Source organism: Acipenser ruthenus, chromosome 21 (assembly GCF_902713425.1).
Source record: "Acipenser ruthenus chromosome 21, fAciRut3.2 maternal haplotype, whole genome shotgun sequence".
In the NCBI taxonomy this organism is placed as follows: domain Eukaryota; kingdom Metazoa; phylum Chordata; class Actinopteri; order Acipenseriformes; family Acipenseridae; genus Acipenser; species Acipenser ruthenus.
The window spans coordinates 4456296-4475930 of NC_081209.1; the positions used below are offsets into that span (position 1 = coordinate 4456296).

The following is a 19635-nucleotide window of genomic DNA, read 5'->3' on the forward strand; positions in this document are numbered from 1 at the left end:
GCCGATTCACAGCTCTGACAGATGAGAACAGATTCACACATTTAGAGGAAATCGCTTCAGACACCTGGCACTAATATTTTTCTTTCAGCGGGCTGCAGCACAGGGGCTCAAGAAAATTGAATGTGTCGATGTTTGGGTCTTACTGACAGATGGATTGCTTACTGGTTCAATAGTGCATGGGGAAACAAAGCTGGACCTTCACATTATGCAAATCAGAACCACATATATATATATTTTTTATCCCCTTGACAGTTTCCGGTAACACTTTATATGAAGTTTTCTGATACAAATGGTGTACTTACATATATGTGCAAAGAGATTTACACATTAAATACATTGTAACTATGCATACCGGTGATAACATTGTAATTATGTGTAAGTACACATGTATTTACTATGTAGCTACTATGTAAATACACAGTAATTAGAGACACCATGTAAATTGTTACCAAATTTTCAACTGAGCACTACTCTACATAAAACTTATTTGCATTTTGTGTATTTTCTTTAATGCTGATTGTGATTTGACATTAAACAAAAATACACCTTTTCTAAGGGAAAAGATTTCTTATATTGGAGCTATTTATTTATGGATTTAGTGTTGACGTTTCTTGCTGTAGAAAATGAACATATGCTCAGAGGTTAAAACAGATTCTGCACAAGAAGAGTCATCAAGATTTTTCATGTTTGTTTCCATTAAAACTGCCCTATCCAAACAAATGAGCTACATGGCTGTTGATTCATATCCATATTAGATTTGCCTTAAAAGAAAACATATGATTGCTTCTGCTGTTTTTCGCTAAATCAGACCTCGGTTTATTGTTCTGAATGACGTACTCCGAACGGCATGGATGGATTACTGTTGGATATTTCAGACTGGATTGGGAAACAAAGCATTAAAGTGATGCATGACGCAGTCACTGCAACACAGAGTAAGAAGTTCACTCATTCTGTGCCTGGGTGACTGTCTCATGTGTGCAATTAGAACGTGCCAATGGGAACTGGAATGGTGGCTCATTTATCAGCAGTGTGGAGTAGTGGTTAGGGCTCTGGACTCTTGACCGGAGGGTTGTGTGTTCAATCCCCAGTGGGAGACACTGCTGTTGTACCCTTGAGCAAGGTACTTTACCTAGATTGCTCTAGTAAAAACCCAACTGTATAAATGGGTAATTGTATGTAAAATAATGTGATATCTGTATAATGTGAAATAATGTATAATGTGATATCTTGTAACAATTGTAAGTCGCCCTGGATAAGGGCGTCTGCTAAGAAATAAATAATAATAATATATATGTTTATTTTTGTTCACAGCTTTTAACCATTGACCATTAACAGGGCATTTTCAAAGAAACATCGGCCCATTTTCACAAAGCAGTTTACCACAGTGCTAAGTTTTATAGCAGTTTTTTTTTTTTTTGGTAGAGTTGACATGTTTTATAGAAAACCAATTCTATCACCTCAAACGCACACATTCGATTTTACATGCCCCATTTTTGAAGATGAATTAAAAACAAAAATAATTGTGTTGATACTCCAACCATAAAAAATGAAATCTCAACCAAGACATTGGTAGTGGCAAGCGTGGCCCATTTGTTTCTGAAACTAGTTCACAGCCATTACACAACACAGACATGTATTTATATACAGTATATGAATAAACTCTGTTTAAGCCACGTTACATTAAAAAAAGTGTGTCTTTTAAGCTGCAAGACGGTTCTGGAATTCTCACACTAGGGTCAGAGAAGCATTAATCAGTGAACAAGGAAACAAATACGTAAACGAGGTAGGAGATGCGAAAGAAACTGGCAGCGATTTAGTTAATGGTTTACCGTGTGTTTACACTTTTCACAAAGTCTTTTTTTAATTATATAATAAGTAACAGATTGGAAAGCATTAATGCTTACATCTTGTATCTTAGGGTAGTTATTATAGTGTGATTTATAATATTCAAAACCCTTTGTCTTAAATAATTATCTTGCAATTCACTCCATCTCATTATATTGTTCTGTACCTGTGTAGAAGCTGAAGCAGAAACTTACATTTATAAAAGTAATCTTTGTTTAAAAGATATTTATGGATAGAAAGAATTGTTATTTGTGTGATGTATTCTAAGTTACCATTCCGAATGAGCGGTGTCTCTCTCGTCATTTCACACAGTTTGCATAGCCAGGAGCCCTCAGCGCGTGCAATCTCTTATAATGGCCCTCAGAAGTCATTAACGTTCCGGTGCTTTTAGGGTTCCGCAGCATCTAACTGGTCAACTTAAACTATTTGTTTAAGTTGACCAGAGTGCTTATTTACTTCCTGTGGAACGTTAGCACCTTGTCAAGAGAGAAACTTGATAAAATGTGCCTATTGTTAACAGTATACTAATGCCTATATCTATCTATCTATCTATCTATCTATCTATCTATCTATCTATCTATCTATCTATCTAAATATATATATATAGGATGGGGCATATGTGGAAGGGGCATGTAAAAAAGACACAAAACACTCATTCAGAATATTAGGAAACATTTAATTACAGGTACAACCTGAGGATAATTCAGGCAAGTGCAATATTTTAACATTATAAAAAGGGGGATTTGAGATAAATGTTTTTCTCCAGGAAATTTGGTTAAACATGCCAGAAACGTCATCCAAGAGATTGCACATCATCATATCCTGTTGACATCTTCCTTTCATTACAGTTCTTCCTTTTTTAAATGTATTTATTTTTGGGTAAAAATATCATTTATCGATTCCATACAAAATACATTCAAAGAAGAGACTCCATACCAAGCCCATAACGTTTAGCTCATTAAAAAAAAATAGTTGAGCTTTTTTTTTTCTTTTCTTGGTATTATAAATTTGACTTTCCTGCGAACTATAAAAATATATATGGAAATAGCCTTTTATTATGGCTTTTGTATTTTGGGAGAGGCAGAATGCACCAAATCTTTAATGTACTTTATTTTTGTTAAGAGCTCAGTGTTACAGTCTGCAATGCTTTGCAACGCGCCAGCTTCAGTAACTAAGAAAAACAACAGGCACGGCGTGACCAGGCTTAATAAGGTTTTTATATCAAGGATTTATGAAGTAGAGTTCTTCCATAATGATTTGTGCGGCTGGAAATCATTTGTAAGTGCTCTGTCCTCTCACACTCATAGAAATTGAGGGGGTCAGACAGAATGCCACAATAGCTGGGTGGTTTACCTGTCTCAGGTACCTTTCACAGCAGGACTACACTTACCAGAATGCATTGGGACGTGAGTTGAAAAGCCTGAACTGTCACAAACTGTAACCCTGGATGTGTGGCATCATTTGAACATGTAGCATTGGTGCTGAATGAGAACATAGCTGCACTAAACAATGCCCCCACAACCTCCTGTTTCCATACCCTACTAATACTGCCTGCCATGTTTCATTGCTCTGCGGCACCTTAATATACATGTGACTCTCTAGCCACTCTGCTTCAGGCTGACACTCCTTTCTTCACAGCTGTGAGATCTGATTGCTGTTCAAGAGTCTATGGAATAAAGCATCTTAACTGTAGATGAGTGTGGTATTACAGATATGCAGGGATGAGGTGATACCTTTAAAGTGAGCATGTAGAATGAAGTGCACTGAACGTTGCCAATAGGAATTCCTTGCTCTAGGATTAGGGGTGATTGGGGATTAGGGGTACTAGACCAACAGGCAATGTGATTTCTAATACTGTATGAATTCTAATACATGCCTGGTGACATTCAAATCCCAAGTGGTTAAAATAGCACAATTGTTCTGATCTCATTTCAATTCAATCAGGAGAATCACAGTCCCATACCCTTACACCACAAGCTGTTTTATAAGCACAATAACCCGCCTGAAGGCGTGGGTTTTACTGAAACTGATTATAACACCTTTGGTAACATCTCCCACATTTGTTAAAGTCTTAGTTTCACATTGACCTGTAGGGTTCAGGGCTATAACTAGTGCAGGATTTTCATCATCGACTGGGAAAAAAGTTGAAAGGTACAGTATGGATCTGCGTAACACACTCGGGGAGGTTGGGAGATGCTGGTCTGTGTAAGCTGGAAGCAATGCTGAGGCACACAGTATTATATACGGCTCTATGGATCATGTTCAATGCTTTCCCTACTTTTACATTAACCCTATTTTAAAGCTCTTCTGCTGTTGATTTAACAGCGTGCTTGGTCTTCAAGCAAAATAAAACAAGTGCTACAATTTTTGTTTTTGTTTTTAAATAGATTGGATAATCTCTCCTATTTTGCAAATATTGTTAGACACCTCTGTGATAAATAACAAATAAATAAATAATATGAAATCTTCTTGGTCAAGTCTACTGCAGCATCCTGTTCTTTAACTAACCGGGAAACTGTGAACTACATGTAGATCTTGTCTTTCTTTATAACATTGGCTGTGCATCCATTTGGAAGCAGTCTAGGAAGGTGAATATATATAATTGCTGGATAATTGCACGATCGATTTAACATGCACTGTGCAAGTCAATATGGCTGACGATCAGGGCTCCTAACTGATCCATCAGTTGCTAGGGGAGATTGGTATATAGAACATCAAAATCAATAAAATGAACTTAATTTAAAACAAAACAAAAATCGACTGTTCTACGTAAGGCAAGGCAAAACATATCTCCAGTTGTTCACATCCACCTGCCCTGTTACTAGAAAGGGGAAGTATTTATGCTTTTATTAGAGTTTATTTTGCCTGGCCTTACTGAACTGTGCAAGAGAAAGTAATATTCTTGTGGAGAAAAATATCAGTAGGATGGGTTTCTTAACAAACACTTTAGTTGTTTTTAACCCAGGACAGTAGTGCTTTTTACTCCCCTCACAGTATATATATATAGCTTCAGTGTGTGGTGATCCTGTTCAATTTGACATGAGCCAATAGCAGCACAAATGTATTTATATATTTATATCTTTGTTTTTAAAGTGAGCATGTAGACGTGAAAGAAAAACAAGCTGGCTGAAAGAAATCAGCCATAACTGCTTTTTTTTTCTTTAAAAAGAAAAATGAAACAAAAGAGTTTTGAGAGGAGCGCTATCATCTCGGGATGTAGTCCTCTGGGACACCAGTCTGGTTCTTCATCTTCAAAGCCTCGTCCACCTTCTTGATGAAGCCATCTATCATCCTCCTCATCTCGGGGGTGTAAGGGTCATACTCCAGCTTGCGAAGTCCAGAGCGCTTGAAGTTACCGTCCTTCTGCCCTTCGACACACAGCAGCCTGTCCTCGGACACCTCCAGGCCCAGGTAGGAGACCATCTTTTTCATCTGGCTGAAGAGATGGTGCTTGAGGTCCTCAAAGTGGATGACCTTCACATTCCTCCCATACTTCAGCCAGTCCAGTGTGTGAGACACCCACCACGGCGCATAGTTTTTCACAAATTCGGGCCACTCTGTAACAGAAAAATGACTGAACTTGATTATTTTTTATTAATGTTAACAAAAAGTAAAATTATTTTATTTCAATTTTTTTTTTGTATTTATTTAAGGACATGAGAAATTTCCAGTCTTGTGAACAGAATTGAAATTCTGGTGTTTTTTTTTTTTAACATTTTCTTTCTTTTGTAGCAACATAATATATTTATGTGTGTCACAGGGCTACCTCCTAATGATTTAGGAGTGATATCCAGGGTCCTTTGGCAGAACGTTGCAGATGGACAAGGTGGCACAAGACATTAATTACTCTTACAACAATAAGTTGTAGCCCTGTGACAAAATAAATATACACAATAACAGAACAGATGAATATCACACTTTTTTGTGAATTGTGAAAAGGTTCAGGTGTTTCCTTTTGCCACCTGATTAACAACCAAATGCATTAAAGTGCAGCTACACCCAGCTGCAAATATCAGATGTAAAGAGGAAGGGGAAAGTAGGATTCAAGTAAATTATTATAATATAGCATTTGTCATTTTCGTGTTAAATACACATTTAAAAAGGCCAGATTCCGACCAAGCACCGATCCCACACACCTGTTTCCACGGCACGGCTCTCTCCTCTGATACCCAGGAGCAGATGCCTGATTAGGCGGCTAACTGTAACCGAATCCCCAAAGAATCATCAAACACGGAATTGATTTAATTAAATAGATACTGCGCAATTCACCTTGTCTAATCACTGCACATAAACTTTACTTTGAAACGACCCCCGAGGGATGACTAAATTAATGACATTGAACAAAGATACATTTTTATAGACAGCTGGGAACGCACATTAAGAGGCTAAAAGGGCAGCCATGGATCATTGTACGTCAGCTTTTTTAGACAAAGTGCGTAATATGCATTGCCTATTAGGGTGGCTTTTAAAACGAGAATAAAAAGTTGCTTGTCATACTTACTAGATGTCAGTAACATTTTGTTCTGATCAAGAATGGGAAACTGGATTATTTTTTCACTTCCCCATTTTAGGGCAACAGTACTGCCTAATACTGTAAAGTCCCCCATATATCTTAGGCTCACACTCATCATGGTCTCCTCACATTGAACAACTGGTGCCAGAGTCTATGCTGCCTGGGTTTTCCAGCACAGGGTTTATCAAGCATGGCGTAAGATCACATTGAGCAAGCCATTGTGGGAACCACTCAGGAAATCAAGAAATTCTCACTTATTTGTCAATGACATGCAACAACTTTTAGATGACAGATAAAAAAAACCTTTCTTATGATGCAACTTGGAGTGTTGACCAACAAAACAAGAAGACTGCCGAGGCGAACAGATTACTTGCATACAGGGTTATCATACACTTATTAATGTTGTGGAATAAACATATTTTTCTATCATATTCTTAAAAATGTAGTGGAATCAAATATATTCCAAGGCATGCAATGCATGCATTGCGTACATAGACGGCAAGCCGCTGCTTTTTGTAATACCAGTTTTTTTTCTGCAATTGAAATCCAGGCTACAGTCTGTAACCAGCTTCTGCAGAACTTCTTCTGAAAGCTTGTTCATGCAATCTAATAACGAAACTATGCTTTAGGTTTTGAATCATCTTGTAGGCTACAGCAATTTGTTTTTATCTTAGCTTGTATTATACATGATAGTTTCATTGTAAAAAAAACAAACATTTCAAGCCCACCTACATTTAACAATAGATTATTTCATCAGAAGATCCAAGAGGCAAATATGCTTACAGAAGAACAAAACTGAAAACTTATTAAGGATTTATTTTTGTTTTTGTCGAGTGATAAAAATGAAACCTGACAAAGTGAGAAGCGTCATTGCTATCTGACAAAAGTGTTGAAGCTTCATTGCTATCTGACAAAAGTGCTGAAGCTTCACTGTTTCCAATTGCAGCTCCCAAAAAGCCCTTCTTTGGTGCTCTCACGGGACACTCAGCGCTTTCGGCTATTAAACTGCTCGCCTTTCTCCCCTGCAGTGTTTTTAATGTGGGAGGGGAGGAGATTCGAGAGTGAATGTGATTTATGTCAACTGCCCCAGAATTTTATGCAGCACCCAAAAGCAACATTTAGAGCACAGAGCACATGGATGTGTGTGTGTGTGTGTCTCTGTCTGTCACTCAGGTTCTCACTATGGAAAATGTTTATAAAATGTTTAACATGTAGATTTCTTTTATTGCATATACTGCAGTGTATAACTCATGCTTTCATTTATATGACTCTAGGCTTGTGGTGCCACTGGTCTTCAATCTGGTATTAATATTCACTTTCTTTTAATTGAATTACCAGTGTCAGCCCCATGCAGCAGTTAACTAAATCTTTCCATAAATCTTACTTGTCATGCACTTCTGTTTGCTACATACAGGTCTCAAGTGACCAGTTTTGAAAGAAACACACGTATTTCCATTTTGAACCATTATAGGTTAAAGAAAGTTCTCAGTTTGCTAGTCTTGCCTTCAGGGCATCTGTTACTGTTCCACTTCCAGGTCATTTCACCTCAACTGTGTCCTTCAGGTGAAATCATGTTACCCGCTCCACTACTATTTTTGTGAGTTGCAACCACTTGATATTGATATGTTTGTGACATGCAGTATTTTTATGAGAGGATGATGCTGTACAATCTGTATCTCATGTTCATTATCAGATAGGGGATCCATATACAGATATGATGGGTGGGTCTATGTGTGAGAGTAGATTCTTAACTGTTCATTCTTGATGCAGTTATTTTAAAAACCCATTCAAGGTGTCATAACAGGCCTTTGGAGAGATGCATCTCCTGCAGTTTATTTAACACTAAATAATAACCGTGGCTCTGTGGTTTTACCACTACAGTAAACTGCTAATGACAGTGGAAACCAATCCTAAAAAAACAGCATAAAATCGTTTTCCTTTGGGATTTTAGCCTAACGTTTTACAACCTCTTTTCACGTCTTATTTTCGTGAACTCTCAAGTCTTGCAGCCCTGAGGCTGGTGCAGGATACCTCATCACAGGGAGCTAAATCCACGCTCCCTAAGCAGCGTTTACGATAAACACAGAACCTGCATGGCTATGAAAACCTGAAGAATCCTAATTTCTTATATTGAAATTGACCATGCGCTTATTCTTTTTTTCTATTCAATTTTCATGTGATTGACCTTGCTTACTGATGCCTTTACAATGCTTTAGCACACTACACCACAGTATATATGCCACAGAAAACCATTGTAAGACCTAAAACCAGCTGTGCTTTACCACCAACTTGCTCCCACCTTAACAAAGAGGAATCCGGCTTTACCTACCCTTCCCTTTCCAGTGAGCTTGAGAAGCAAACCCGATGTGACCCCCGTACTTCCGATTGAACTCTGCCATCAGCGCTTTGTAGGGGTTACGGATCATCAGGATCCCCGAGTCGTAGGATTCGATCTCCTTCCTCCCGCTTTCATGCGTCTTAATGCAGATCGTCCTCCCGCTCCTCCAGTGATCCCTCTCTCCTTTGAAACCTTCAGATAAAGAGGCAAATGCCAGGTGCGTTGAAACTCTGCTGGTATCTCACAGGGAGAAAAGGTATGACGTGTAAACCCTCACCCCCCCCCCCCCCCCCTTCCCTCCGCGCCCACCCCCACCTACCCCATGAGTTTCCAACAAAGAGACACTGCTTGGAACCCCCTTCGGTCATGGTTTTTACATTTTTTCAGAAATTTCTGAACGGTTTGTGGGAACTCTGTGGAGTTCGAGAAGTTGCCCTATAAAACATATATGCATTTAAAAACAGATGCATCGATAGGACACTTAACATGGTACAATTATGCATGCAGTGACTGAAGGGGATATACTGCAGGTAAGATCTGACCTTGTGCAAGTTCCTCCTCACCCTTATTGTAGAGGGAGCCGTCAAAGTAGTAGCTCCCTGTGTAATAGCCCGTGGCCAGCTCAATGAGATGCCGAGCCCATGTGTTACCAGCCCCGGGAAAGCTGGCCAGTGCAATGAGCTGCTTCGAGGGAGAGGGCAGGAAACGTCTGTCCATGCAGCGGTTATCTGGAGACGGAGTGCGTTCAGCAATGAGGGACATTTCATGGGGGACAGATATAGGAGACTTTTTTTTTAAAAATTTAAATCATTGTTAAATGTCCAGATTTAGATGTCACTTATAAATATTGAAATTCTGTTAAGAAAAAAAAAAGCTTAAACAAAGGTAACTAGTACCACCGAAATAGAACTGTATTTGTGCATCTCAGTGTGATTCGTGTCAGCGAACATATACCTTAAAGTGTCTCACTGCTTTTTCAGGTTCATCATCAAATAAAGAAGTAGAATATGTTGTTTTCTATATTATATTTTAAGCTGTTAAGTGCTAACGAGCGGTGGTGTTTGAGCAGTCCTAAGATGAAGAAAGGGAATTAAAACTGGGTCTTTGTGCCATGAAAGGAAAACAGCATGAGGCAATCTAATCTAACAGTGAACCTCAGGAGTGTAAGAACCAGAAACACAAGATCAACTCAATGAGCCAGGTTCATTTATGGTAGCTTAGCTGTATGGTGGTGCCTTGTGAAAGACTTTAGAACTGCAATTTAACTGCTCACTTCACAAAGAACACCTTCAGGGCCCATAACACTGTAAAACAGACACTAAAACAATACTTGTGCTACAATCAGGTTGGTGCATCTCTTGTAGATGCTTACCACAGATTTTTGCACAGTGATTTTGCAGTATAGTTTGCACATTTACTCATTTTACAACGTTTTGCGGTGAGTAACTAAAAGGTAAGTGTGCTGCCGTATTGTAGGCACCCTCAGATTTCCACTGACCTCCCCCCCTTACCTTGCACCTGTGTCTGATACACCACAAAGTAGTCCTCGTTGCCACAGCTCTCAAACTCCTCTCCACTGCAGCGCTGTGAACAGAGCTGCTCGTCCTCGCGCTCATGGAGGGGGAAGCGCAGCGTTGGGAAGCCGCAGTGGCAGGTTTGACCTGCGAGGACTGCCAGGGAGTACTCCTGAAGAGGAGGAGGGAAAACACTTGTCTTTAGATAACAAAGCCAGCTGCACTGCCATAATAAAAACAATAACTAACCTCAAGGTCCAAGCCAAAAACATTTCAAATATGGAAAAACAAAAACGTTTAGAAACCTCTCTGACAACTCCCATGGATTGCAAGTGGAAGAGAAAACACTGCACTAACAAGAAGCCTGGAGGCAAACAAGCGTCGAGTTGACGATAACAGGAAAATAAATAAAACACCCCCACCCAATAACCAACAAGCCCCACAAGAAAAAGTCAGCTACAAAAAAAAAAAACTGTTGATGTGCACATGTTGATCAAAAAGTTCCATGCGCTGGCAGTGCATCTCAAATGCATCTTTTATCACAGAGATCAATAGTGTATAGGGGCAGTGGTGAGTTTATATGTGCGTGTTAACAGCAACTCGCATTACTAGTTTAGGTTATCATGCATTCAGCATGTCATTACAAACGGCTCCATCAGAAATAAAATGGTACACGACAGAGCTGTGCAAATCCATTCCTTTAGAGATGGGATAATACTAGAGATAATATCTACGTGGCGCTGTGAGCCAACAGTCACTTGCCTCTCGTGTCTTTCCCCAGTTGGAACCTACATACATAGACAGGATCTGGCCTGTGAGTTTCAGCACAATTTGGCACAAGTCCACTTAGCTTTCTGTTCTTACAAGAGGCTCAGGACTTTTGCAGAGCTGGGAGAGGAGGCTCCCATGGCACTCAACTATGGGGAGCACAGATCTATTCCGTACTGTAACCTGCAGCATTCCTCACCTTTTCTGTGCAGAAATCCACACACTTGTCCACAGTCATGTTCGGTATTAGGGCACTGACTGGCAGAGCGAAGGAGACGTTGTCTGGTTTTCTAAAACAGCCTTTGAAGATTGCACTCCCATCTGGAATTGAAGCATAAACAACGTTAGTGCGACCCTAGCCTAACCCTAACCCTAACCCTAACCCTAACCCTAATCCTAACCCTAACACAGCACTTTGCAGACCCAGATTGCACTTTTGTACAGTGGTTAAACACTGGGGAGTGAGACATGCTGCACGCCACGCGTGTGAAATATCAAGAGTTCTCTAAACCATTGATTTCTTCTTGCTGCTTAACACTTTGTATCATTTCCTGTTTTTACTCATTTCTAATCAAAGTTCTAAGCATTCCTCTGGTCTCAACAGAGCAAACCCTGCCTAACCCCCAAGTACATCTGGCACCTCAGAGTGTAACCATCAACCTTTCCCCACTGTAACACTGCAGTGGATGCAACAAGAAGAGGTTGGTTAAGAGAACCTATACCAGGTTGCTCTCTAAATCCCCATTACATCAATATCCAAGACCCTCATAATATATTCTATGAATAAATACACATTGTGAATACAAGAGAACGATGTTAGTAATGAATTGAGTGAATAGACATCTAATAGTGTACTGATCCCAAAAGTAATTAAGACTGCAGCCCTCCTAAGTACAGCTGTCGTGATTGAAAAATCGACAGAATTACTCATCGTGAGTGGGATTAGCGTGATGTCTCAGAAGCGACAGCAGCAGCTATTTGAAACCCTCTTCATCCCATACGGAATATAAACGTTTGCTCGGAAAAACTGTGTTTGCATTTTCCAGCTCCCCCTCATGCCGCCTACTCTTGTGATTAACAACAGAAGCTCTCTTCATTGTGAGAGCATGCTTTTACTGTGCCTCGCTGGGTGGCTGATAATACAGGGCTGTGTGGCGCTAGTGCCTGCGTGAGAGGAGGGGAGGCGTTTTCTGATTTATTCATTCTGTCTCACACACACATAGAAATCTCTTTTTTCATTCCCTTTTCCATTCTTTTCTGTTTCAAGCAAAAGAATATATTCGTTTTTCACATTAGAAAACCAATGTTTTTTTTTTGTTTTTTTATTAAGTGTTCTTTAAAGATCTGACATACAGTAAATGTGTCAGCATGCATGCATAGGATGTATTTAGGTATTATTATTATTATTATTATTATTATTATTATTATTATTATTATTATTATTATTATTATTATTATTATTATTTATTTCTTAGCAGACGCCCTTATCCAGGCAAATCCACGATGGGTAAACACATTTATATTGCTTGTTTGTTTATGTTTTGAATTGTTTAACTGTGTAGGTTGAATTGCATATTTCACTCTGCCAGGGTCCCATTGAAAATGAACTATGCTGTACACTGGGCATCAAAAGAACCAAAAAACATTAGACATGTCGCTGAATCGGAAACCTGTGTTTGAAACATGGGAATTACAATAAACTTGACAGTCTACAGTAAAGAAAACAAAGGTCTAGGGAGAGGGGAGTTTTATTATCCCAAACCATAATGGTTGAGTTTGAACAGTCGTAAAATAAACAAGTCTTTGCTTTGGCAGTATGTCTCATCTAGGGAGCCATCCATCTATCAGAACAGATGGGAAAGGTCTAAGACCAGCCCCAAAGGCACGATTAAAAACGTTAACTTTGGGACTCAGAGACAGTCTTATTGAAACACAGTATGTTGCATATTTACACGTTTCATTTAATAAACGTTTCATTACAACCCTTTCAAATACAGTATGTAACGTACCTGTGAGGCAATACATACTGTTTCACACATGTGTAACATGCATTGGTTTTCTACATGGCTAGCTATAGAGTACTCACATCGCCTGGCTGACTCCTGGCTCAGCTCCAGTCTGAAGATGGTGAGCCGGTTTGTCCCTCCGCACATATTATTCTTTTCCCCCTTGCACTCCATGTTGCAGTCCGACTCGCTGGCGTTGGGGGCTTGGATCCTGTGTCCGCAGTAACACTCTGCTCCAAATTCCAGACCTGCATACATATAGCCCCTGTTTCCACAGACAACCAGAAATAGACCGTCTCAGTGCTGGGTGATTTTTACCTGCTGCTAATCACTAAACACTTTGGTTTCTATATCTATCTATTACTTTATCTTTAACTGCTTTGGCCAAAACAGTTAAAGAAGATGTACAGGGATTATGCACTTGACAAATCTAACAGAAAACACTGCAAGCACCCACCTGTGGGAATGCAGATTGAAGACTGAAGGAATGGAATGAGGGAGGCTGTTTAAAAAAACTATTACAATGACATTTGAAGCTGCTTTCTCTTCAAGCTGCAACACTCCTCAACACAACAGCTCATAAAATATGTAATCGCCTGCTGATCGTGGTATTGTGGTAAAATATTTAAACACAAAGAAGGTCCCCCTCCACATAATAAGCCAGGGAAGAACCGCTGGTATGGGAAATACGCAAATGAGCAGAATCAAATTGGAATCACTCATAGTTACAATAAACTCTGCTGGGGTAACCAACTCACATCAGTCAAATCGTTCTGCTGTGTATTCGCCTAGGCAAAGAGCTTTTCAATGGGAAGGAGAAATAAAAACAGTTAAAATGGGTGTCATTCTTCAAAGGCTGGGAATGACAGGAAAAAGCTAACAATAAAATATAAATATTTATTTTCTTTCAACAAACCAGCGGTGGGTGTAATGGGGGGCACTCAGGTGGAAAGCTTGAAGTAAACTAAGAAAACGCTTCTGAATAAACACAGGGAGGGTACAGTACACCTCAAAATACTGATACATGAACTTCCCTGTAGCTGAAGTTATGTGCAGTGTTCAATATTCTCTGAACAGGACTGCAGAGACGGTTATTTTCTGGATTAATGGAGCATCTCATTCAGTCCCCCTCATCACATGCATACCATCACGGAAATGACTCTTTTGTTTCAGGTTGTTTACAAATACCTGCAGATTCAGAAAGAAAGAAAAAAAAGAAGTAAAACGAATCTTCTTAGTTCCCGAGCCTACCTTTCTGCACAGTTGTCTTGGCAACGGAACACAGTCATCTTTTTGTAGTCGAAAAAGGACGATCCTCTCAGAGCTCTCTGCTGGGTGTTGTCAGTGTAACAGCCGATGTATTTGGCTGGGGAAAGAGAACAGATAAATACAAGGAATTGGTCATTTGCGTAGAAAGACTTTGTTCTTTAAAGCAGATCTTTCAAGCAGACGTATGCAGTACAACTGTTAATACATGTAAGCAAATCAGTGTATTGTATTATATCCTGCAGTTGAATGCATGATCAAATTAATTATCAAGTTAACTAAATCTATTTTCCTTTTACATGTTCCTAGATCTGTAGGTACAGTAGATTAGTCAAGCACCTCCTAAAATAGCCTTTCTGTGTCCACTTTATTCTATAATTAGATCTTACAGTATTTGACTTGAGTAGGGAAACATTAGTTCAAGAGCATGGCAGGAATCAAAGAGCATTTACCTGCCCATGATTCCTCTTTGGTTATGATGGAAATTAATGGGTCCCCAGTGGCTAACCTATTAAAAGCAGGAGTTCACATAAGCCATGCAAGTTTAGTTTGGATCACACGTTGCTGGGTATTTTGCTCGGTTAGGGAGGAAAGTCAACGGGGCTACAGTAGTTCACATCATCACACTTCAGCCAGTCCTGGTCAGGCACCCAACGAGTCCAGGGCTCTGTAACCTGGTAACATCTACTACTGAGGCTCACCCAGTGAAAACTGTCACTCACATGTTATCTTCCTGATGGGTGAGTGGGTTGCAGCAGTGAGATGTCATTTCAACTGAGTAGAAAACAGATGCCAATTCCACTGCCTGTTATACATGGCTTAGTGCACCCACTAAGAAGCACACGAGGCTGGCGGTTGAGTGCTTCAAACCTGAGGGTTTGTGGGGAAGACGGCTGTTGTCTTAGGAAGTGGTGCATCATCAGCAAAATAACAGAAAAATGCTGTGCGTGCTGAAATACTCCTTTCATGGATGTGCTATTGATCACAAGCTGCCATTTGGCGTGAAGGATTGCTTAACCACACTCGCCACTGAAGTAGCTGAAACCTACCCATGTGGCACGATAAGGGCTGGGCACATGATCAAAGACCCTCTGCATCGACTCAGACAACACAAAGATCACAGAGAGAAGACAGCAGCCACATGGAAGACAAGGCTGTCTTTATGTACTGATTCCACATGTAGATTCTCAATCCCCACTAATTGAGACAGCTTCTCTTAAGCTGCCGTCTCAGACACAGACAAAGTATTTTCTTTTTGTAGAGGCGGCTATCGAGCTCCAGTGGACAAGACCATGGGCCAAATTATATTACGCTTCATTATGGGCATGGTCATTTGTCAAAATGCAATAAAGAATTGTTCATTTGAAATCCTGTGGATGTCTCCTTTAACTGAATTAATCTGGGTTCATTTCTGTGTGGGTGTGTTTTTTTTGTAATCAATAGTTGGGTTTATTGTACTGCATTGTGTTTTCTTTGTTTTGTGGATTGGTGCAATTATTTGTCTACTGTCTGTTACGAATAATAAAATAAAAATGAGCCTGGGAGACCGAAGCCTTTTGTCTTGCCTAAAGCTGGTCTTTCTCTTCCATAGAGGAGTTGCAATGCAGTTATACACAGTCGCAGTGAAATCAATTTCCAATTGATTAGACTTGCATGCCCTAGCAAACATATCGCTGCCTGCAAAACACCCTTCTTCCCTTTCTAGAAACCTGGCCATTTGCATTACTGTAATTGTGTCAACATTGTGGGCTGTGCGCTAATCTTATTCACAGACATGCCCTATTTTGTAGAAATAAAAGAGCCCATTTAAAAAGGGTAACTTCAGTCTGGAAGGTACTGTGAGGATAAGGAACAGCCAACATAGTTTCCAACAGACGCCAATGCCTGCTATGTGCTTCCTCTTTTCCTGCGAGTTTCACTAAAGAGAAGCACATACAATGTGACACCCCTGTTAACATAGTGGCAGTAATTATTGCAATGTTGATATTCATGGCTGCTGTATGGTGCAATGTAAGGGTCTTCAGGGGTTAACCTTCGCTTGTCCAGCAAATTCAAATAAAAGTCATTCACACATTCTTGAATGAATCAGCTAATTTGCAGGCGGAAACGGTACAAATTACAAAGAGTTTCAGTGTCAGGGGTATTCTCTCTGATGCCCATCTCCTCCCAACTATGTGGCGCACCCATTGACCTTTGTGGTACTAGGCCTCTTCACAGGGTCTCTTGGGTACAGTGGGGTTCTTAACATCGTGTTATGTGCTGAACACAAAGCAGAGGTCTATAAAAGGCAAATTCCCTAAGGCAAAGCTATTATCTCCAAATCCTATTTGCTGATATTGATTCGTATTGATTATCTTAAAAAAAAAAAAAAAACACCCACACTACGGGTTTTACATTTAGATATGTTAAAAATAATGTTTTCCAGGATATCAAAAAAATTTTGACTTCAAAGGTTGTATAATTGTACTACTTAGCAAGCAAAACAAAGAAGAAACCGAAGTTCTGACGAGAACTTACCACTGACATCTGGCAGCTCTGGCTGACCAGAGCAGCAGCTAAGCCTAACGCTTTGTGTAAACCTCCAGAGCCATAATCCTGCTCAGTATTGCATACGCCAGCACAGAGCTCTGAACATATGAGAAGAGTTCATTACAGATGCTCCACTCAGGTCGAGGTCTCAGCACAATCAACTGCACATGGCTCAGTCACAGAAAAGCTCTTCTCAATGAATTATTACAAGACTGGCTCTGTTGTATAGATATTCTATGTCCCATGAGCTCCTGATCAAATACTTAAAAGCTCTTAGTACTACTAGATCGCTCGTCCCAAAACATCTTAGCCCCCTCACACTGCAAATGTCTTTCCTCTTGGCAGATGGGCTCTTGGTGCTAAAATGTATATAGTTGTTGCTCAAGAGCCAACTTCCCAACGTTTTGGTTTGTTTAACAGACCTTCGTCAAGGGAAAGTGTTTGAAAACAAACAGTGGCGGCACTAATAGGCTTTTGATGCCATGGTAACTACGCTCACTTATTATCTATTTAAATCTATTAATGTGTTTGTGATGTCATGTACTACATAGTTAATGATGTAACGATTTACGATTCCTTTCTAATTAAACCTTGAGGCATCAGGGTAATTATCCATTTATTTTCCTTTATTCTTCTATATTGCACATTATTTCATCTAATTGTAAAGACTTGGTTAATTTACTTGTATTTCTTATGTTTGATAGGTGATTCTGTCTCTATACACACACACACACACACACACACACACACACACACACACACACACACACACACACACACATTACTGGTATTTCACTACATACTGAAGCTCATTCTTGAATTTTTTTTGTAATGTTTCCAAAGTTTGAGCACATTGTTTTCATTGGTGGCAGGATAATGTAATCTGATGGTCGTAAGCTTAGTCCCCAGTTTGCCAGCAGCAGCTGAGAATGGGAAAGCATCCCTTTCCCCTGCACACTGTAGACTTTCTGCCCCTTTCTGACTGCTCTTAAAATGCCCGTGGTAGACTGCTGTTTGATGAGGAGCCGATTTAACATTCCAGATTTGAAACATTTGATGCCAAGGCAAAAAGGTCAGCTTTGCAAAGAGTGAATTAGTCCAACCGCCTTTGTCAGAGTGCCGCAGTTTCCTCAACGAGAGAGAGAGAGAGAGCGAGCGAGAGAGACCCTGCTTGATGAGTTAATTAAACACTAGCGTTTGACACTCCTGCCTAGAGAAATGAAAGTGCTCAGGAATGCATGGGCAGCAGGAGAGCAAGAATATGATTTACCAGCCAGCGCTCCGGAGTTAGTGTTGGAAGATATGAAACGAATAATGTATCACTTCCACTGCAATAATAAAGGTACCGCTAATCTTTAGTGCAGTTTGCAGGTAATGTCCTGTACCAGATTCACCCCCTGGTCTCCAGCTGTACACTGGAACACCCCCATCCAGCAACCCAAATTAAACAAAAGCTTGTACATTTCCTCCACATTGATGCTTCAAATTTGTTTTTGTTTTTTAACCTCACAGAGTAATGCACCTCATCAAAGCCTTCATGACGGCCCCATGAGTCAGTTACAGGCCGTGTACCGTTCACAGGGCAAGAAAGCTTCTGCACCAAAAACGCCTGTCTTAACATGGCCCCCAAAATGTTTAATACCAAGCTTGGGCCCTCTGACAGTTAACCAGCCTCTTAGCTTCTTTTCTCCGAGATCCCTCCTTCACACATTCACACTCCAGTTCTTCAAAGCCATTGGCTGTGTGTGTCCCCCTGCAGTATGCATGCTTATTTCAGACCCTGTGTGTGTCCCCCTGCAGTATGCATGCTTATTTCAGACCCTGTGTGTGTCCCCCTGCAGTATGCATGCTTATTTCAGACCCAGGTTTTTGTCTTCGATTACATCACAAACTCACAAAGCTTTCACTCATTTTGTTATTTGAACACGTTTGCTGTTCATAAAACTGTCCAGTGCTGTTGCCATGTCTTTGGAGTCTATGTGGGCAAATCTCTTTTAAAACAAACCTGTATTATTTAGGTTAGGTTTGGGGGTTAAGTCATTGAAAATTAAACAGATAAAAGATGACGGCTTACCAACCTTAGTAGTATTACCCTGCAAGCATTTCATTTTTAATGTTTTGCATATTAGAAATCTGACTGAAGCGATAAAAATCTGAAAATGCCACCCACATCATATCATTTGAACAGATGGAGACTAACTATGACTCCCTGTAAGTTTAGAATTATTCATGAACACAGCTTCACGACTGGTGGTGACTAGTCTTCAAGGGCTGGCGATGAGCACGTAACATGCTTCACTGCAACCATTTCTTGCACTTCAATGTCCAGTGCTTGAAAAGCCAAATGGAAATAATGTCTTCTTAATGAGATGATCAGTCTGGGGGCAGAATGTGAGCTGCTGTGCATAAGTATTAAGGGTTTTAAATGATAGAAACTGCAATGACATTTTGCAAAACAAAATCAACAGGACAGATGTCCTACGTTAAACACCCAAACAATGCACCAAGGGATGTCAATACCCAGTATACGTTCAATAGACAGTACCTGTCTATCGATCAATCATAAATGTGTATTTAATTTACCTGACTGAGCTGCTTTATTGAACTGAATGGGCATAACAATAAACGTGCAGTACTTTCCATGCATGTCCATGCAAACCCATACTACAGTAATCTATGTATAGTACTGACCAAAATACAATGCAGTTGAACCTGAAACTTTCAAACTGGAATGGAGGCTTACCATATATCTGAAATGTCTCTTTATTTCCAATGACGTAGTGCATGTGTGGTGTTTTCATAGGTCTGCATATTTAATCTGAGCTATACTACTGCAGAAAACATACAAAAAAGACC

The 19635-nt window shown here is 40.0% G+C and overlaps 1 protein-coding gene across 5 annotated transcripts in view; it reads right to left on the bottom strand.

Annotated features, from left to right (window-relative positions):
- Positions 1-2504: 2504 nt before the first annotated feature.
- Positions 2505-19635, bottom strand: part of LOC117427643 (sialate:O-sulfotransferase 2-like) — a 43461-nt gene continuing 26330 nt past the window's right edge. For all 5 annotated transcript variants that reach the window (XM_058994424.1, XM_058994425.1, XM_058994422.1 and 2 more), the window contains 7 exons: positions 14236-14350; positions 13065-13249; positions 11178-11299; positions 10208-10382; positions 9260-9424; positions 8688-8888; positions 2505-5402 (listed from right to left, as the gene is read on the bottom strand). In XM_058994424.1, coding sequence (XP_058850407.1) covers positions 5050-5402; positions 8688-8888; positions 9260-9424; positions 10208-10382; positions 11178-11299; positions 13065-13249; positions 14236-14350 — 1316 coding nt within the window. In that variant the 3' untranslated portion in view covers positions 2505-5049. The remainder of the gene's footprint in view (positions 5403-8687; positions 8889-9259; positions 9425-10207; positions 10383-11177; positions 11300-13064; positions 13250-14235; positions 14351-19635) is intronic.